Source organism: Pongo pygmaeus, chromosome 9 (genome assembly GCF_028885625.2).
Source record: "Pongo pygmaeus isolate AG05252 chromosome 9, NHGRI_mPonPyg2-v2.0_pri, whole genome shotgun sequence".
Taxonomy (NCBI): Eukaryota; Metazoa; Chordata; class Mammalia; order Primates; family Hominidae; genus Pongo; species Pongo pygmaeus.
The window spans coordinates 58,605,605-58,626,970 of record NC_072382.2 but is presented as its reverse complement, the minus strand read 5'-3'; the positions used below and the strand labels follow the sequence as shown (position 1 = coordinate 58,626,970).

Below are 21,366 nucleotides of genomic sequence, written 5' to 3'. Positions count from 1 at the left end.
CCGTCCTCACCCCCATCTTTTGTACTCATGCCTCTGGTACATGACAGCCCTACAGCGACTGGCAGACCAATGGGTAGAATGGGTGATAGCCCCAGGCTGAAAAAGAGGAGTTTAAGAAACGCATCTGGCCAGACGGATGCGAGGCAGTGGAGAGGGACTGAAATTCTTAACCTGACCTGGGACAGGTTTAACAGTTGGAGGACACCGTGAAATTGTAAAGATAACATTATGCCTTCCTATACGTTCTGGAGAGAGTCTCACAAGACTGTGGCCCAAAGAAGTTTATATCGTATGTAGAAAGAACAGAAAATGGGATTTGGGGGTTAGATTTAAGAACTTTCCTAGTTAGGGTATGAAGCATAAATGCACATGTTCTCAGGAAGGGTCAGGGAAACACAAAAGGGAAGATCCCTTCAGCCCCTTTGCCTACAAGCTTCACTGAGCCTGCCCTGAGGCTGCTGAGCCTGGTGAGCCTCTCCAGCATGCTGTCAGCAAGGCCGAGGCTCTGCCCAGGCCCTGAGGCAGAGGGCAGATGGGGTTGGGTGAAAAGTCTTGGGAAAGCAGGAGTTCGGGGTCTGAAAGCCTCAGTCTCTGACTTTGGAGAATTACTCTGAAGCCAAAAGATGTTTCTTGCAGCATCAGCCAAAATAGTGAAAACTCGGTGGCAGTAAATATCCAGCACCAGGGACAGGGGTTAATTAACCTGGAAAAATGCAACTGCTGGGAACGGTGCTAGCTGAGTCTGTGTAGTCAATAGAAAAAGTTTACAAGACAGTGTCAGGTGAAAAACGGCAAACAAAATTGTGCTTCCAATGATTATAGCCGTATGAAATATGTATGCTTGCATGAAGCCTGCAGGGAAAGGTCAGACTTGGAAATGTGGTAAGGCGGTGCTCGGTATGTATTAGCTGCCGTCGCTGTGCTTATCATCATTCCCTTTCTTTGAAAATGAGACAACTGAGGTTCAGAGAGATGAGATGACAGGTCCATGGTCACCCAGTAAGATTTTTTCTTTTAGTTTATTTTTCTTGCTTTCAAGGTTTTTTTCATATTTTCTGCAATGTTGTTATTTTGTTTTGTAGATACAATTTCAGTTTTTCACACTTTCAGCAGTGCTATCTTTCTTTTTAGCAGTAATAATATATTTACTTTTAAAGAACAGGGTTCCTAGTCCTGGCTCTACCACTACTAGTTGTGTGATTTGGGGGCAAGTTACCGTTCTGCACTTCAGTTTCCTTATTTCTAAATGGAAAAGATAATAATATGGAACCCAGAGGATTAAGATGAGATCATGGGTATGAATGTGCTTTGCAAGTTGGGGAGATAGTCCAAGCTACTTCATCCCCTGGGTGACCACACACGGCAGCCCCTTGATCAATCAGGGTTATTTAATGGTCTCTCCCTCACCCCACATTGCCTGGCGCAACCCTCACACTTGCCTATTCTGGGTCATTTAAAACAAACAAAAAGTCTGGTATTAAGGGAGCATCACCTGGGACTAAGAGAGTGTTAAGTCTGGAGTCTTGGGGACTCGTGTTTGCCATCTCTAGCACAAACCTACTGTGTGACTGTGGACAAATTCCACCTTTCCCTGCACCTAGGTCTACACTGAGGACATGCACCACACTGCCCACCATGCGGGTGGGAAAATTACTTTGAAAAGTGTGGAGTCAGGTGCGCACGGAGGCATGAAAGGACTTCCTTTGTAGTATATGGATTGTAATCCTGGAATCAACCCAAATGCTCATCAGTATGGGGCTGGTTCAAACAGACAAAACCCAAACAGACAAAAAACAGATATTATCTGTACTGTGGGATACTGTGGAGCAAGCGCAGAGAATAGAGTTATGCTTACTGGCAGGGGAAGATGTCCAAGACACAGACGCAGAGCAGTGTGCGGCATACAAAATCATTTATGTCTGTAACAGGGCTACGTCTGCCTCTGTGGGGGAGGTGCTGGGTGTCTGGTGCTTCCCCACCTCAAGTGCTGCCTCCTGTTTCTCTTGCTAGGGCCTGGAAGAAGGTCAGACTCTGAGAGCTTGCTTCGAGCAAGGGTACCCCGCTCTGAGAATTCCCAGCCATTCTCCTGGCAAAATGAAAACTAGGGCTGGATTTCCGAGATTGGATTCTCATACTCACTGGCTACTGGGTGGGTGTGGCCTCAGGCAGGGTGTAGTAAAGGGGCTGGCTCAGAGCTTCAGAAAAGTCCTTTCCAGATCCCTTGAGCCAGGGAGGTTAAGGCTGTGGTGAGCCGTGATCAGGCCACTGCACTCCAGCCTGGGCGACAGAGAGAGACCCTGTCTCAAAAAAAAAAGTCCCTTCCAGCTCTGATGTTGTTCTGGCCTTAGTGCCTTTGTCTCTATCTGGCTGACTAGGAGTGCCAGTGTTCCAGTGACCATGGCAGAGAGGGTCATTACAATGACAATGGTGACATAATGGAGTGGGGTTATAGTTTAAGAAATAAACCCTTTCAATAACCACAATCAACAGTGGGCTGGTTAAAAACAGACAAAAGCAAAACTCATGGTGTGATCTATACTATGGAATAGTGGAGAACAAGTACAGAGCCTAAGTTCCGGCGAACCTCACTGACTGGGAAAGATGTGTCCTTTTCTGTCTCCTTCAGGTGCTCAAAGCCTGTATCCACAGGGGAACTTGGAAGACTGTAGAACTAGTAAAAGAGAGGACTGATATAGAGATAAAATGTCTTAACTGGAACCTGGGAGGGATAAGTGATCTCCTGTCTCATCTCCATCCTGCCCCATGTCAGGAGGAGGGAAGTAGAGAGAGAAGTTCTTTTGAGAGGGAGCCTGTGCCCAGCCTCCCTGCCTGTCTGTTGTAGGGGTGGCTGGGGGACAGCCACCCAGAAAGGGCAGGCTGTGTGTAGACTGTGTTAGAAAATCCATACAAGGGCTTTTTAGGTTTTTAAGATTTTTTTTTTTTCTGTAGAGATGGGGGTATTACTGTTTTGCCCAGGCTGGTCTCAAACTCCTGGCGTCAAGGGATCCCCCCCGCCCCCCCCACCTTGGCCTCTCAAAGTGTTGGGATTACAGGTGTGAGCCACTGTGCCTGGCTCACATACAAGGGCAGTTTTGAAGAAAGGTCTTCTTGTCCCAGGGCAGGGCCTCTAGACATCAGAGGCAGGGGACCCTCAGCCATACTTGAATGGCGAGGGTAAGGCAGGGGCAAGACGAACTCTCCCCAGTCTCTTGGCACCACGTAACTGGGGAGGTGGGGAAGGAAATCCAAGAAGGCCCAAGGCTAATGTTTTCTGCCAGTCTAGTGGGATGGGGGCTTGATACAGAAATTAAATAACATTCTTCTTCTTGCCCACTTAAGTTTTGGTCCAAGATCACCCTCACCACAGTAACATAATGCAGAAGGGTAACTCCCACGGATGGCCTGGTTGCTCTATACCCTTGAGGCCACTTAAGGTCAAACACAGCATCTCCTTGCATCCTCTAAAACAGCCAACTCCCAGTCCATTGGTTTAAAAAAATGAAAGCTTTACTGAGCTCTTTACAGAGAGCTAGAAAAGGTGTAATTCACACAACTCACAGCAGAAACTTAGTAAACCCCCCTATTTCTCCTGTACCCCCAGTGGTCTTCTCCTTTGTGTGTATCTCATATCTCCTCTTCCTTTCTTCCACACAGTGTCTTTTTTAAAAAACATGCCCATTGTGACCCAGAGCAAGTCAGTATTTGCCTTCAGCTTGCTTACCCACTTAGGGCTTCTCTAGCAAGTCTTGTTCCCTTCCCAAGCTGCTGGTCATCCCCAAACCTGCTCTCTTCCTGGGAAGATTATTGAGGATAAGATTTTCTCCTTTTTGTTTCACCAATAGTTGTTGAGTGCTTAGTATATGCCAACCACTTTACATGTTTTAAATATCACAGTAACCCTGCCTAGTAGTTACAACTATTGGGAGAACTGAGGCTCAGAGAGGTTAAGCCCCATTCCCTAGTAACACAGCTGGGGGAGTTGGTGAAGAAAAGACCCAAACTCAGTGAGGCCTGGCTTCAAAGCCTGTGCTGTTAACCACTTCCCAAAGGGATACTGGGGTACCGAGGATTTTTCTGCCTCTGAGACTTTGGCTCCTGAGGAGGGAGTGCAAGGTCCAAAGAACAGACCTTTGGGGAAACCTGTATATCTGTGCCTTTTGCCTTTTCTCTGTGTTAGAACCCGAAAGAAAGGCCTACTTCTGTTGCTGGCATCAGTCGGGGGTCAGATGGGAAGATTCGAGGGTGAGGGGGCCCTGCTCCCTGGGGCCTTACCCCTGTGGGTGAAGCAGGCACACAAATGACCCTGCAGTGATTTGCTTTGGAGACAGCTGCCACTGCTGATGGAAGGAAATGTGTGTGAACAGCACGGGGACAGCTCTGGGTCTGGCCAATGCTGTGGAATCCCATAAGGTGTGCTGGCTGAACCCGCTCCCTGCTCAGGGCCACACTGTTGCAGACTGTCTCTCAGGGTTCAGCCAAAGAGGACTCTGCTCTCTGGCCCAGCCAGGACCTTGACAGATGCCTCTGGCTGGCACAGCATGGCCTCAGCTGTCTGGGCCTGGAGGGTCCTGCTAGAGCTGAGACCGAGGCCAAGTGATGCGAGGGCACTGCTCAATAACTTCCCATTTCCTGTACATTCCTCCCTTCTCCCCAGAGGGACTTTAGCTCCTATCCCCTGAGCAGAGCTTGCCTAAACCCAAACTCTGTGGTGGGGAAGTTTAGGTCCTGGCGTTACCCCTGACCAGCTGTGTGACCTTGGGCCAGTCAACCTCCCTGAGCCTCAGCTGTCAAATAGGAAGAATAACCTCTCTCTTATGGATTGTGTGTGTGAGAAAGCCTGGCACACAGGAGACACTCGAGTCGAGCTTTTCCACTTTCAGGTCAGCCGAGGGCTTCTTGTCTGAAATCCCAAGATGGTCACTGATATTTATTTTTATTTTTTTAATAATTGATTGAGTTCCTACCTAGTGCCAAGTCATTTATTACATTTTCTGGCTTAGTCACCATCTCTCTTTAAAGCAGGTAGTATGATTGCTATTACCAAGTTGAGAATAAGGCAGAGAGAAAACCTTGGTTGACCAAGGTCATCCAGCAAAGAAGGTGTCAGAGTCCAGGTTCCTACTGGGGCAGCCTTCTGAGATACAGGGATGGGCTTAGGCAGGGGTGGGATAAATGAAGAAGGCAAAAATGGGAGTGGAAGCTATCCCTTTGGAAGGGGGTGTGATGTGGTGGGATGGGGGACTTGTGTGGATGCAGTGTCTGCAGAGCAAGCCCCCTGTTCTTATTTATTTATTTAATTTTTAATTTTTGTGGATACAGAGTAGGTGGATGTATTTATGATGTACATGAGATCTTTTGATAATGTATGATAATCACATCAGAATAAATAGGATATCCATCACCTCAAGCATTTATCTTTTCTTTGAGTTATAAATAATCCAGTTATACTCTTTGAATTATTTTATTTTTTTGAGACAGACTCTCACTCTGTCACCCAGGTTGGAGTGTAGTGGCATGATCTCAGCTCACTGCAACCTCCACCTCCTGGATTCAGGTGATTCTCCTGCCTCAGCCTCCTGAGTAGCTGGGATTACAGGCCCACACCACCACATCCGGCTAATTTTTTTGTATTTTTAGTAGAGATGGGGTTTTACCATGTTGGCCAGGCTGGTCTTGAACTCTGACCTCAGGTGATCCACCTGCCTAAGCCTCCCAAAGTGCTGGGATTACAGGTGTGAACCACTGTGCCCGGCCCTCTGAGTTATTTAAAAATGTACCAATAAATTATGGCTGACTGTAGTCACCTTGTTGTGCTATCTAAATACTAGATCTTATTCATTCTATCTAACTATATTTTTGTACCCATTAACCATTCCCCCCTTCCCCTCCTCCTCCACACTTCCTAGCCTCTGGTACTTCTATTCTCTATCTCCATGACTTCAATTGTTTCCATTTTTAGCTCTCACAAATAAGTAAGAACATGTGAAATTTGTCTTTCTGTGCCTGGCTTATTTTGCTTAACATAATGATCTCCAGTTCCATCCATGTTGTTGCAAATGACAAGATCTCATTTTTTTATGGCTGTATAGTACTCCACTGTGTATAAGTACCACATTTTCTTTATCCGTTAATCTGTGGATGGACACTTAGGTTGCTTCCATATCTTGGCTGCTGTGAACAGTGCTACAACAAACATGGGAGTGCAGATATCTCTTCAATATACTGATGGCCTTTCTTTTGGTTATATACACAGCAGTGAAATTGCTGGACCATAGGGTAGCTCTAGTTTTAGTTTTTTGAGGAACCTTCAAACTGTTCTCCATAATGGTTGTGTGAATTTACATTCCCACCAACAGTGTCCGAGGGTTCCTTTTTCTCCACGTCCTCAGCGGCATTTGTTATTGCCTGTCTTTTGGATATAAGCCATTTTAACTGGGGTGAGATAATATCTCATTGTAGTTTTGATTTGCACTTCTCTGACGATCAATCCCCTGTTCTTATTTAGACTTGGCTTGTTGAGTGCTTGTCTGTACATAATGTATATAGTTGACTTCCTTGTTGCAATGGACTGAGTGTTTATGTACCCCCCACCCCCAAATCCTAATCCCCAAGGTGATGGTGTTAGGGAGTGGGGCCATCCGGAGATGATTACATCATGAGGGCAGAGGCCTCATGAATGAGATTAGTACCCTTATGAAGGAGGCCTCAGAGACCTCATTTGCCCTTTCCACCATGTGAGTTTACAGTGAGAAGATGGCCACCTATGAGGAGGCAGGTCCTTACCAGACACCAGTTCTGCTGGTGCCTTGATCTTGGACTTCCCAGCCTCCAGAACTAGGAGGAATAAATGTCTGTTGTTTATAAGTCACCCAACTTATGGTATTTTGTTAGAGCAGCACAAACAAACTAAGCCACTTGTGCACTGATGAAAACTTGCTATATAAGTGGAGGTAAGTGTGGCTACACGTGAGACCATGATTCTGTGGGAGAAGAGGGAGAAAGACCCTTCTCTGGTACTTGGCCAGAGAAGAACCTCTCCAATCAGGGCAAGCAGAAACCTGAAAGGGAGAGAGAGCGTGAGAGAGAGAGTTAGGAGTGAGAGAAACATGGAGACAGACTCACAGCCAGTACCTAGCATTTACCTGCTGTAAGATGACATTGCCAAAGTGCCTCCTCATGCCCCGTGTTGAGCCAAAAGCTATTTTTTAGTTAAAAGTTGTACACTAAAATTTCAAATTGGTGAATATATTAAATTTGAAGTTTTTTTTTCCAGTGTGTCCTTGAGGAGGTAATTATTTAATGATGTGAGTGCTCTCAGGCTTGGGCAGAGGACAGAGCCTAGAGAAGTTCTGTTTAGAAGAGCAACCCCAGCGGTTTGGGGAGAAGCGTCGCCTTTTCCATTGAAGCCAGAGAAATCATGTAAAATTCCTCTGCTGCCCCAGAGACCAGTCCCGTGGTGGGATGGAGCAGGGGAGGAGGGTGTTTGAGGTGTTGCTCATTCCCCTAATGGGAAATAACCTGGCTCAGGAAATAACCTGGCTCAGTGCACCAATGTGTAACTGAGACAGTCAGTAAAGGGCATTTATTAAGCACCTGCTGTGCCAGCTGGGTTCCTCTGTAAGCCTGTGAAGTCAGTATTATTGTGTCCTTAGGAAACTGAGGCCCAGAGAGGCTAAGGGACTTGTCCTAGCTCACACAGCCCAGTAAGATTCGGAGCCTAGATTGGAATCCAGGTTCAGCTGGGTCTGCTTTCTGTACTGATGGTTTTCAAAAGATGTGGTCCCTGGGACTAGCAGGATTACATGGGAATTTGTTAGAAATGCAAATTCTCAGGTCAGCCCCTAAGCTACTAAATCTGAAACTCTAGTCCAAACGTCTGCTTTAACAAGTCCTCCAGGTGACTCTGATGCATGCTAAAGTTTGAGAACCATTTCTCTCCATCACACTGTCTCCAGTTAAGGAATAATAACTGATGGTCCCTGCCCTTAGGGGTTTACAATATGGCTGGGAAAACAAAAGAAATATATGTTTATTTAAAAACAAAAAGTTGGCTGGGCTTGGAAAGGGAGCTTCCTAGAAGCTTTAGGGGAAAAGGTGGCCTTGAGGGTTGGCCCAGTCTGTACAGGTGAAGAAGACAGCCTGGTTGGGAAGGATATACCAGTGTGTACAAAGGAGGGGCCACTGAGATACAATTTTCCAGATGCAGTGAGTGAACAAATGAGTCTTTCTAGGATAGGGTGCAGGCTGAGGGGAGTCATGGAAAATAATGGGGTGGAGGGGGGCTGGATTGTTAGTGCTTCAGAACTTTCAGCCAATGAGTTCCCCACATAGCTTCTACTCCTATAGGCAGCCATCATTCATTTGACAATCTATATTTACAAAGCACCTGCTGTGTGTGCCCAGAACAGGGCAATGGAAGCTAAAAGCAGGCTTTCCCAGAGGCTGTGCTGTTCCCTCTTGGGGACGTCACCTCCAAATCCCCCAGCCATCTGACGACCTGCTTCTCAGCTTTCAGCACTGGGCTCCATTGTCACTTCCTAGTTAACCCTTTCCTGGTCCTTCCCAGAGATGGGCTGACTTAAAGGCCCCTCCCTTGCGTCCCCCTTCCTAAATCCACTTATGGACTCAGAGTTAGGAGCTGCAGGCCTGAGGTAGCTGCCTGCTGGACGGCTGTTGGACTGTGTCGAGGGTCTGGAATCACATAAGACAAGATTTTGCTCGTTGGTACCTGTCAGGTAAGCGATGGGGCCTGCACAGTAGTCTGAGCTGGTTCACTGGTCTCAGGATCACCCTTGACCAATGAAGAGTCTGTGGCCAGAGTGGCCAGCTGTGCTACATGCAGGCAGAGAGGGAGAGACTCTGCTTCCTTGGAGGTGGCTGCCTTCTGTGCTTGCCGAGAACCTGCTGTCTTCGGCCAGCCTGCAACCATCATACTATTTGCACACGTGGACTGTGGGGAAATAACATTTCGTTGAATTTCTCAGTGCTCCTGTAAAAAGCCCTAGTCTCCTGAGACTTGAAAATGTATATGACATAGAGGAAAAGAAGTTGTGCTTTCACCTTCCTTAGAAGCATTCTGCCCTTCATATAAGCATAAGAATCACATCTGTAGCTATCTGTCTAGTTAATGGTTCTGTTCTAAACAGATAATAAAATGTGTCTACTCATATGAGGTACCTGGAATAGTCAGATTCATAGAGACAGAAAGTAGAATGATGATTACCAGGGGCCATGGGGTGGGGAGAACGGGAGCTATTATTTAATGGGTACAGAGTTCAGTTTTGCAAGATGAAAAGAGTTCTGGAGATGGGTGGTGGTGATGGTTGCACAACAGTGTGAATGTACTTAATATCACTCAACTGTAATTAAAAATGGTTACAATGGTAAGTTTTATGTTATGTGTATTGTACCACAATTTTTCTAAGGGATAAAAAATTCTTATCTTCCCGAGGGGGCCAAAGGGTTACAGGTAGGGCTAGGTCCCTAGGCTAAGCTCCCAAGGTGCCAGGAAGACTAGAATGCTATCTCCCTACCTAAATCCCTAGGTATTTCTTTATTTTAATTTTTGTGGGTACATAGTAGGTGTATATATTTATGGGGTATGGGATATGTTTTGATACAGGAATGCAATGTGAAATAATCACATCATGTAAAATGGGGTATCCAGGGCCCTCAAGCATTTGTCCTTTGAGTTACGAACAATCCATTATACTCTTTTAGTTATTTTTTAAATGTACAATTAAATTATTGACTACGGTCACTCTGTTGTGCTGTCAAATACTAGGTCTTATTCATTCTTTCTAACTCATATTTTTTTTGTACTCATTAACCATCTCCATCTCCCTTCCCCACCCACCCGTTACTCTTCCCAGCCTCTGGTAACCATCCGTCTACTCTCTATCTCCATGAATTTAATTGTTTTGATTTTTAGATCCCATAAATAAGTGAGAACCTGTGATGTTTGTCTTTCTGTGCCTGGCTTATTTCACTTAACATAATAGCCTCCAGTTCCATTCATGTTGTTGCAAATGACAGGATCTCATTCTTTTTTATTGCCGAATAGTACTCCATTGTGTACATGAACCACCTTTTTTTCTTAATTTGTGGATGGACGCTTAGGTTGCTTCCAAATCTTGACTATTGTGACAGTGCTGCAGCAAACACGGGAGTGTAGATATATCTTACAGATACTAATTTCTTGTCTTTTTTTTTTTTTTTTTTTTGAGATGGAGTCTCACTCTGTCGCCAGGCTGGAGCACAGTGGTGCCATCTTGGCTCACTGCAACCTCCATCTCCCGGGTTCAAGTGAATCTTCTGCCTCAGCTTCCCGAGTAGCTGGGACTATAGACGCGCGCCATCACGCCCAGCTAATTTTCTTTTTGTATTTTTAGTAGAGACGGGGTTTCACCATGGTGGCCAGGATGGTCTCGATCCCTTGACCTCGTGATCTGCTCGCCTTGGCCTCCCAAAGTCCTGGGATTACAGGCATGAGCCACTGTGCCCCACCACAAATTTCCTTTCTTTTGGATATATACCCAGCAGTGGGATTTCTGGATCATATGGTAGCTGTATTTTTAGTTTTTTGAGGAAACCTCCAAACTGTTCTCCATAGAGGTTGTACTAATTTACATTCCCACCAGCAGTGTACGAGGGTTCCCTTTTCTCCACACCCTTGCCAGCATTTGTTCCCCTAAGGACATTCAAAAAAGTTAGAGTAAAAATCTAAGATTCTTTCTATCCCTTCTCAAAGAAGAAAAGGTTTTTGTTTTGTTTTTTCCCTTCACCTCTCAGGAGAGCAGGCAGGGACGGCTGTCTAACTTCTGTATATAAATGGAGAAAACCATTGTTTTTGGTCTCTCACTGAGTGTCCTGCCACTCGGGGAGGAGATTTTTTCCTGTAGGCTTTTAACACATCATGCAGGGATAAGGTCTGGGGCAATGGAAGTTGACACACTTATTTACTGTAAGGTAACTGAGAAGAAATCTGTCTCTCCTACCTCCTGTGTGCACTGAGGATAAAATTAATAAAGATGAATACTAAAACCCCAACATGTACATATGTGTGTACCCACATGCACGCTTTCAGCTGGTGGTCTACTGAGGGTCCCTAGGGAAAGGGAAAGAGCTTAGAGGATTTCCTGCAGAGAGGAGAAGTTGCTACAGGTGTAAGTGAGGGGGCACAGTAAGGAACAACCCTTTGCCTCAGAGCCTCCCCTTAGGAAACTCCATCCCCAGGAGTGAGATGGGCCCCAAGCTGCTCTTTCTATAGCATTCATCCCAGATTTTAAGTTAATATTAATTTCAGGACCAAGAACTATTTCTAAGCAGCTTATCTGTATTTCTTTTGATCCTCACAGTTCTATGAAGTAAGTTCGATTTATACCCCCTTTATAGTTGAAGAAACCAAAATGAGATTTAAGAAATGTGACCAAGGTCAGATTTCGGTTCTCGCCCCTGGACATTGGGGAGCAAGTATTGGAACCCTCATATCTTAGCCTTGGGGGTCCTGTGGTCATACAAGATCACATACCATTTTTTACTTCCAAGTGTTGGCCGACTACCCAACCCTGGCAGTTGGGAGTTGGTGGGGGTTCCACATACCAAGGGAATGAACCCCTGGTGTCTTGGCCACAGGCCCCTTCCAGTTTAGGTCGCAGGGAGAGGAAAAGGGAAGAACAGGTGAAAAGGAGGAGAAAGGGCACTTCTGGGGACAAGGGTTCTCAGGGGACACCCCTCTGTGTCTGCCTTGGATCCATTTCTCCTTCTTCTGCAACAGCCCCCAATTTTCCTTTTGGAACCCCCCTTTCCCCTTTACCTAGTCCATGTGGTACTGGAGGGGCTCACTCTAAACCCTGGCTACATGGGTGGGTGTGTGACCCAGGTCTGGCTAATCAAGGATGGCCACACCCCCATGTTGAGCTAATCAGAGTAAATCCTCAGGATTTAGCTGGAACTATTAGGAAAGAGGCGTGCTTTTCCCCCTGGGGTTGCACTACTTGGTGGAATACATTTAGAACAGCAGAGGGCATCTTGGCATCATGTGGAAAGAGCCCATCTGGGAATGAAGCCAAACAGAGGAGTCCAGAGACAGCACAGTGGTTAATCTTATGTGTCAACTTGGCTGGGCCACAGTGCCCAGATATTTGGTCAAACACATCTAGATGTTGCTGTGAAGGCATTTTCTAGATAAGATTAACATTTAAATCAGTAGACTTATCTTCCATCATGTGGGTGGGCCTCATCCAATCTGCCCACAGCTTTAAAAGAAAAAAAGGCTGATGTCCTCCTAGGAAGAGAGCATTCTGCCAACGCACTGGCTTTGGCCTGGAGCTGCAATATCAGCTCTTCCCTTGTTTCCAGCTTGCTGGCCTGCCTTGCAGGGTTTGGCCCTGCTGGCCTCCACAATTGTGTGAGCCAATTCCTTAAAATAAAAATCTCTCTCTCTCGCTTCAATTTCTCTGGAGACCCCTGACTAACACAGATGGCCAGAATAGATACATCATTTTAATATCTCGATCTGGCCAAACCTGACATCATATACTCCTGGGTTTTTCACTTAACTGGTCCTCTTCAATTGGGTTTCTGTCACTTGGAATCCAAAGGGTCCAATTCAAGAGGGAGCGGTGTGCTCACATTGACTGAAATATCATTCTTTGCCGGGCTCAGTGCCCTCCTTTGACAGTTGACCTAGGCCTTAAAGGGTGCATAGGAGTTCATGTAGGCATGAGGAGGACAGGGTAGAGTGAACACGTGCAAAGACACAGAGAAGTGATGGAGCATGGCAGGCCAAGGAAACCAGAGAGGTTGATGTGGCAGAAGCAGAGGAAGTCATTTGGCAAGAACTGGGAATGGAGAAATGGTCTGGGGGCCAGAGGATGTAGAACTTTGGAAGCCAGGCTGAGGGGGCACATGAAATCAGATTCCGTACATTGTTTCTTTCTCATCTACTTGAGGCAGTATAGCACTGTGGTTAATGACATGGATTCCTGGAGCAACCCTGCCTGGTCTATACTACTTACTATCTATTTAACCTCAGGTATGTTACTTAACGCCTTGGTGCCTCAGTTTCCCTAATGAAGATAACAGCATTGTCTACCTCATAGGATTCCATGTAATGATTAAATGAGTCACCACACATTTAGAGTTCAGCACAGTGCTTGACAAGTAGTAAACACCTAGTAGTTAGTAACAATCTTATTCCTACGAAGGCCAGTGGCAGGCTCCTGGGCTGCAAACCCCAGGCCCCAGAAAGACAACTGCAGCCCTCTACCCTCTCCCTGCATCAGGCAGCCCACCTGCCTTCCCCAGGGGGCTGCTCCTGCTCACAGAGGGATGGCCAGCCTGACCTCCAGAGAGCTGGAATTGTCATTGCAGCGACAGGACAGAACAGGGCTCTCAGCTCTGGAAACAGGTTCTTATCCTCATCTTGGTCTTGGGAATTAGGCTGGAACTGGGTGAGAACAAGCTTCCCAGCCACACAGGCCCAAAGAGAGTCACAGAAGTACAGAGGCCGTAAACTCAGCCCTTTCCCCTCTGACTCCCAGATACGGAGGCGAGAGGCTCAAAGCCAGCTCGGCAAACCCTGGGGACTAGCTGTGGAAAGCAACTTCAATGAGATGCGTAGAATGCCAAAAGTTCAGAGTCAAAGGGCATCCTTGGATTCCCAGGCTTTTTAGGTTTGTGTTTCCACTGGGTGGTGCAGAGAAAGGGCACCTCTGCCACCAACTTAGGGGGATCCTGACAAATCATCCCCTCCTTGGGTTCAATTTTCCTGAACATCCAGTGATGGGGGGTTTAGGGTCTAGGGTGGCAAACAAGGTTCATCCTGTGGGTCAGATTTGATGAGTGGTAATTGGCTGCCTGGCTGGCTAGTTAGATAGCACTGGCCCATGGGCAGTCCTTGCCCTAGTTTTAGCCCTAAAATGCTTAGTCTTGGTCACTGAAGTGGATCCTGATGTCTGGCCCAGTCCTCCCACGGACTCTGGCCCCAGCAGTGTTCCTATGGCTCCCAAAGCGAGTCAGGAGCTGATTTAGATTCTACCTCTATACAAATTCTTTGGCTTTTTCCCTTCCTACCTGGTTAATGTCAATGTCTGCTGGAGAGAACTATGCACTCTGGGTTCAACGTGGGACAACTTTCTAATGAGAGTTCATTTCCTTGATGACAATGAAGAGAGCATCATAAAAAAGGAAGCTGAAGCCTATCGTAGCCTACACACTTTGCCAGCCCTAGGTGACCTCCTGGCTCAGGGCTATGCCATCCACCTCCCCCGCCTCCTCTCAGTCCCCCTTCCTGCCCGGCCCAGTGCTCATCCTCTCTGCCCTTCTCCTCTAATCAGGAGCTCAAAGCCTCTTTACCGTCTCACTCACCAAGTCCCGATAAGCGCTGATAAACTCATTCACTCCAGCTGCAGGTGAATTTCCAATGGTGAGATTCCAGGCACTGACCAGCTGAAGGCCTCAGCAGAAGTTTTTGTAGGCCACAAAAGGAGGTGAACACCACCCAACAGCAGAACATTCACTGTTCTTCAGTGGTGGAGAGACGTGTTCTGCCAACAGTCTGGAATTTGAGACATTCCGGGGGGAGCTGCCTTGCCCTCTAGAGCATATGGTGGAAACGGGTGCACACAGTCTCTGGGACCAGAGTGCCTGGCTGGAGTCGCAGCTTTACTACTTCCTCACCGTGTGACCTGGGGCAAGTGACTTCACCTCTTTGTTTATCAACTATCTCTTAATAAAATGAGGTTGTTGATAATAATAGTACCTGCCTCATGGAGTTGTTGATGGAATGTATGAGCTGAGTGCTTAGAACAATACCTGGCACTTAGTCAATGCCATCTGAGTGTGGGCTGCTATCACCAGGCTCCTGGGATGGCCAGGCATGAAGCCCAGGTGTTGCAGTTTGAAACGGCAGACAAGAGTCTAGCCTAGGCCAGGCACATGGGTGACAGCAAATAGGAGCTCCCTCCTCTTACCTGGGCTTTGGAATTTTCTCCACAGCCAGGTTAGGTGCCTGGCAGGAAAACACAGGGAGCTTGTCTGCGTGGCTGCTGTCTCTGAGCGCCAGTAATTTGAAGGTCACTGTGGCTTTGTCTTCATCCAGGACATCAGAAAGTCTGGCAGTTTCTCTGCTCCCTCTCTGTCCCTACCCATTGATTTCTTTCAGTCCCACATGGCAGTCGCTGCATTTTGGTCTGAGCCCCTCTCCCCTGCCATGATTCTGGGAGGTGTTGGGAGTCCGTCTGTTTTATTACCAAGTCCTCGGGATCCAGCTTGGTCTGCATCCACTATGGGATGAGGTGGGGGATTCAGCTGAACATAGGGCTGAACCTGGGGGATGGGCAGTGGGTGTGTCCTCAAGGGGCTCTCTGCAGTATCCCACCTCAGGAAGGGGTTTTCCTATGGTCCCCTCACACACAGGCACTCTCCCTCAGACTGCCTTCCCTTGGGACCCCAGTCCACTTCCTTTCCATACCCAGGGTTTGGTGGGGGAGGAGGGATGTCATAGTCATCCTCTGGTAGGGGTGTTGATCATGACTTGCTGCCCACGGTCCTTGCTGCCTCAGCAGCCATGTTGGGTGGGATGTGACCCCACCCCCAGCCACAGCTGATTGGACCTGTGACTGGTCCCTAACCCAAGGGTCGCCCACTCAGGTGATTTGGCCTGATCAGATTGTACCACAGGAATTTGGAATGGGGAAACAGAGACGGGGTCAGGCGAGTCATGCTGATACCGCCCCACCCTCTTCCTCAGAGCTAGCAGCCCTGGTCCCTGTCGCCAGAAGAACTTTGACATTCCCCCTGCTGGGCCCCCGGAGTTATGCCTTCCTGCCTCAAGCCCTTGCATTTCCCATGAGCTTCTGCAGGATGTGCTTCCACGGAGGGAGTGGACCCTGCCATCTCCCTCCCTCACATGCTGTCGTGGTGACCTCAGGAGAAGCATTGGTGGCCGTGACGTTCTTGAAAGAAGCTGGGGCACCCCATATCTTGAGGTGACCCTTCGGGGCTCCTACCTTCAGTTCTGCTTTCTGGAATTGAGCAAAATCCCTGCCACACAAACTTCATCTCCTACCGTCTCTGCTGAGAAGACATTGAAGCCCAGCCCAACCTATCTCCTGCTTTTTCAACCTCTGCTTCAAGCCAGCCCTGGCCATTTGATCACACCCTTCATGTCAGACCCAGATCACAGCACTGGGATCTGTCTATCACCCTTGAATAACGGCCACAAACCTTATGGTGTTTTGATTTGCAGCCTTGAATCTGCTGCCCAAATCCACACTCACTCCCATAAGCTGGAAAATAAATCTGTTTATTTTATTAATGAGCTCAGAGTAAGGTTTGCAGTGACAATCCTGGCAGCAATTAAAGCAGAGGGCAGAGGAGAGGGATGGAGAGAGAGAGACTCCAGTGGGGTCTTATTAGGGTTCAAGGAAGGAGTCCCCCAGGGCTGGGAGAGACCAAATTCACTGGGCCAGAGGAAAGGAATGAGAGTCTGGATCCTTGAGATCTTCTCCCAAACTGCTGGCTGCTCCCTTTCCTCCATGTTGGCCTTCAGAAGAGTGGCCCGAGCTGTTCCTTATCTGGCCCTGGTTCAGGGCCAAAGGGAGTTTCAGATTCCTGGGTGATAGATTCAGGTCCCAAGGATGCCGTCTGGTGTGTGCCGTGTGGCCTCTCTCAAGGCTGGTCCGAGGCTTTGTGTTCAGGAGGTGGGGCCGGAGCTCACTGTTTTCTAAGGGTGAATTTGGTTTCCCCTTTTGGACTTCAGAAGAAGGTCCTGCAGGGAAGTGGAAACAGCCCAGGTGGGTGCAGGCTTTGTGGGTGCACACTCAGCCCAGCCAGAGCAAGGCCCCACAACGGGGAGTACCCACTCTGGCAGCACAAGGCCCTGCCACCCTTTGGAGACCCCTCTGGGTGCAGGCCCCAAGTGGCTACACACCAGCCACAGCCACAGCACACAGGAGGCCAGGGAGAAGGCGGGAGGGACTCCTGGGATGGGGGAAGGAGGAGACTGGGAGGAACAGGGGCAAGAGTCCCTTGCAAAAGGCAAGTGACAGAAAACATAGGGCCATGCAGGCCACCCCAGAAGCCATGGTCTAGCCAGCCAAGTGTCTTGGGAGCATGAGGCCCTAATGTTTTGGGAAAGTTGTAACAGAAAAGTCAAGTCCAGGCTTGGGTCTGCCCCAGATGCTGCCATCTGTGGCTTCAGGCCACACCAAACACCAGTTTCACAGCCATCTGCCAGCTCTGTCCATGGGCACATCCCTATCACAGGGTGAGAAACCCATCCCACAGCTGGGCTCCATGGTATATCCCACAGATAGAGCCCAGAGCCAAGGAAGGGAGAAGGCAGAGAAGACAGTTTGGTCTAAGCACGGCTCAGGCCAGGACAGGGCACAACAGGACATGAGCAACTCTAATCCACCAACCCTGGTTCTTTGGACCAGCCTTCAAAACCTCTTAATAGCCCTGGTTCTGGCCAAGTGTGGGGGCCAGGGTGGAGCAGGATCTCCCAGCAGGTTGGCATTCATAGGAAGGGGAATTTTCACATCCTGTTGAGGACATCTCTTGGGGGCAATTCCAGCCAGGCTTCCTGTGGGCTCCTTCAGCCCCATATGCCTGGTTCGAGGCATTGTCTGTGTCCCGCAGAGAACGGTGCCCAGGGCTTCATCCTGCTCATTTGGGTGCTGCTTGGGACCCAAAGCAGGTCCCAGGGCCGTGATGAGTCAGGACACCTGGGTCTCAAGCAAGTACTACAGACTGGGCTTTGCACCACTTCCCTGAGGGGAGGGCTTTGAGTCTGAGGAATTCCACTGTGGCCAACAGCAGGCCCCAGGCAGCACTTCAGGGATGGCACCTTGTGTACCCTCCGGACACCAGTCCAAAGAACCTGCTGACAGCGTGGGCAGCAGATGGCCACTGCACGCAGCAGGGACAGACAGGGCCATGTCGCCCGCCTGCCTATTCACCGTGGGCTCCAGCTGCAGGAGGAACCCGTGTCTGTGCACGGCAGCACGGTCTTCAAGGAGCTTTCGGACCGGCTGGGGGCTTTCGGCTTCGGAGGAGGGAAGAGAAGCTCTATATACACTGAGCAGAGCAAGAAACACAAAACAGGCTTGATTACTCCCAGGCAGAGCTCCATGGGGCCTCTCCTTTCACTGGGCTCCTGCCTCGGTTCTGCCTAGCCCCTGGGTTCCAGAATTAGGAGCTGCCAGACCCTGCTTTCTCCAAGACACATGTAGAGCTCAGACTCTGCTGGCCACGGGGAGCAAGCAGGCCCAGCCACGACAGGGAGGCAGGGCGTGGTCAGTGAGTGGGTGAGTGGTGGGTGGGTGAGGGCTGGGGAGGTGATGGGATGAGGTGAAGATGGAGGTGAGACACCACACAGAGGCAGAGAAACAGAGAAAGGCAGACAAAGAGGTAAGAATAGATGCAGAACGACAAGGACAGAGGAACAGGGACTCAGAGACAGGGATGGAGAGAAACAGGAAGAAAGAATAGGAGACAGTAAGAGAGAAAGGGGACCGGGATGAAGGGGAAAGAGGGGGGCAGATAAGAGGTTGACAGGAAGGAAGGAGAGGGTGAAAGACAGAAAGACAGAGAGGGAGGAGGAGAGAAGACAGAGAGACCCACAGGACACAAAGACAGACACACAGGGAATCACAGACAGAGACAGACTAGGCCAAAGCTCCCTGGAGTCCCACAGGGTGGGGACAAAAGCCTGTGGTCCTGGCTGCCTAGAGGCACAGTATGAGTGAATGCAGTTAGACATCAGGAAGACCTTCCAGAGAGTGAAGGAGGGACACAGACACCTTCTAACCATCTAATAATGGGGCAGGGGATAAAGTTCTGAGTGGGGAATTAACATTCCTGAGTCTTTTTCCCAATGTCACTGCTTACTCGGTCTAAGACCTCATGCCTCAGTTCCCCATAGTAGAGAAGAATTTGGACAAGACTTCCCGGGAGGCAGCTCAGACACTGCTTAAGGACAATGACTTGGCTCTAGTCCAGGAGTTTTCTAGGAGCTCTGGCTATGAGAAGCTGCGTGCTTGGGCCATTCCTTCAGGCTGGGAGAAGGCTGGGGGTGGGCTGGAGAAAGGTGGCTGAGATTCCAGAGAAGGAAGAGGAGGTCTCAGGCTAGGTGCCTGCACACACTTACAGCTCATCGTCATACTCCTTTGGAGGGCAGACGGCAACCACAAGGTCGATCCAGTCCTGTGGGGAGAAGCCATGTGACTCTGGGGCACACTCAGTTGGATGGTGCATCTGCCCCGGCACTCCGTCCGCATTTCTGGGCCCCATGGCCCAGGATCAGCCAGCCTGCACCTTCTTCCCATGGGCCCACATGGGCCCCACTGCGACTTCCATGGTCTGAGGACGTTTCTAGTCTCTGAGGCTTTGGGACCATAGAGGCCAGGGCTGCAAGGCCCTCGAATGACACTCAGCTCCCAAATGTCAATCTATGGACCGGGGACAGGCAGCAACCTCAGAATCACTTGGGGGAACTTCTTAAAAGTGTAGACTCATAGAATTGGCCCCTAGAAGTCAGGGGTGAGTCCTGGGAAATAGTACTTTTAACAACCTCTCTAGGTAATTCCGATGCACTTTCTGATGCACAGTCAAGTGGGGGACTTCTGGCCCAGCTTTTTGATCCTAACACCTGAATCCCTTTTACTGCCATCCTTGACTTGCCCATCGTTCTCCCTCCTTGGCTTGGGTGTATCCCCTGAAAAGTATCGGAAATATCACTGGACCCCTCTACCACGAGCTAGTTCCTAATATTGAGCTGAAATCTCTCTCTCTTTCCCCAGGACTTCCCTCCATCCAATCCAGGTCTTCCCTCAAGAATCAGAGAGAACACTTCAGCTCCCTCTGCCCTAATGCAGACCTTCAGATAATCAAAGATAGTCATCATGTTACCCGTGAGTCTTCTCTTCTCCACATCCCTTCATGTGGGTCCCAGGCCCATGTGGTCAGCTTCCTCGGCACTGAACCTAATACCTCAGGCTCGGCTGCCTGCATACAGTTGCACAGGTTGTGCATTGCACAACATGAACAGGCACCATTCACACTACAGTCTGTAAAAGGGCACCCCCTCAGATTATGTAGTGCACAGCCTGGGCAACCTTATGCAGTGGCCCTGATCCGGGTGGGTGTCTAATGAGTGCAGAACAGATTCCCGCCAGCCCCTCCTTCATCCTGGGTTCTCTGCTTTTGTTAATGCTTTCTGGTAGCCCTCAGAATTCTCTTGATTCTTGTTCAGTGTGCACTTAGAAAAGACCTTAAGTCTTTTTCTTGGGTGACCTGCCACGCCCTGGCTTCAGGAGTCTGTTTAAGCCACTGGCTTTTTGGATCCAAGGTCAGGAATTGACATTTATTTTTCTGAATCCCATCTTGTCAGATTTAAACCACAGGCTGGATGGGGTATGGCGTCACCAAAGTGTTGCCTGGACTCCAGATGCCCACCCTGGAATGAGGCATCCTATCGTGAGGCCTGGCTGCAGAGGCCAGGGTTTGAGGCAGGCAGGTGAGGGAGGAAAGGAGGGAGGGGGCTCATTCTTACCCCGCCCTGATTCCAGGCCTTCTGCAGGGCAGCCTCAGCCTCAGCCAGGGTGTAGTCTGTCACAGTCTTGCCGTTGATTGCCATGATCTCGTCTCCTTTCACAATGCCACCTGCAGGCAGATGAGGCTGATTGGCCAACTGGGCTGTATGTGACATGTGCCTGGCCCAGGGCTTGGCAAAGGGGGGTCATTGCCAGACAGCAGAAGAGACCAGAGCCTGGGTTCTGAAAGCTCATGTGGACTCAGAAAGCATGAGGGGAAACTAGCCACCTGGTTAGTGGCTAATCAAAGGGCATTTCGTCCCTGTCCCTTCCACGCCCCCTCACCCCAGCTCAGGAGAACCTGGATATCATTGATGATGAGCCTCTGTTATTACAGAGGGAGACAGACCTGCATTTCCAGCACAGTATGAGGCCTGAGTCAATTCTGCCAGCCAGCCCTCCCTGTTGCCAGTCATGCTGGTCTTTTCAGGTCCCCGAGCTGCCATGCTCTCTCCTGCCTCAGAGGCTTCATGTCGCTGTTCCCTACCTTGCTTTCTCTTCTTCTAGGTCTGAGAGGAAATGTCAGAGGGGGCTTCTCTGACCCCCGCTCAGTCGAATGTAGATCTTGCCTATTCTCTCACAGCATCCCAATCTTTTCCTATTTGGCATTTTCCACAATTTGTAATCATTAATCTGTTTGTTTACTTGTTTACTGATGGTCTCTCCCACCACACTGTCAGCTCCACGTGGGCAGGGATTGTCTTTTTGGTTCACCATAATATCCCCAGCACTTAACATAATGCCTGACACGAAATAGGACCACAGT

The 21,366-nt window shown here is 49.0% G+C and overlaps 1 protein-coding gene across 2 annotated transcripts in view; it reads right to left on the bottom strand.

Moving 5' to 3' along the window:
• Positions 1–16,293: 16,293 nt before the first annotated feature.
• The window catches only part of USH1C (USH1 protein network component harmonin), a 50,418-nt gene continuing 45,345 nt past the window's right edge, over positions 16,294–21,366 (bottom strand). Inside the window, exons 19-21 of one of the 2 annotated variants that reach the window (XM_054438738.2) lie at positions 20,561–20,670; positions 19,157–19,212; positions 16,294–16,774 (exon numbers count right to left, since the gene is read on the bottom strand). In XM_054438738.2, coding sequence (XP_054294713.2) covers positions 16,762–16,774; positions 19,157–19,212; positions 20,561–20,670 — 179 coding nt within the window. In that variant the 3' untranslated portion in view covers positions 16,294–16,761. The other variant, XM_063671111.1, reaches the window with a different exon arrangement.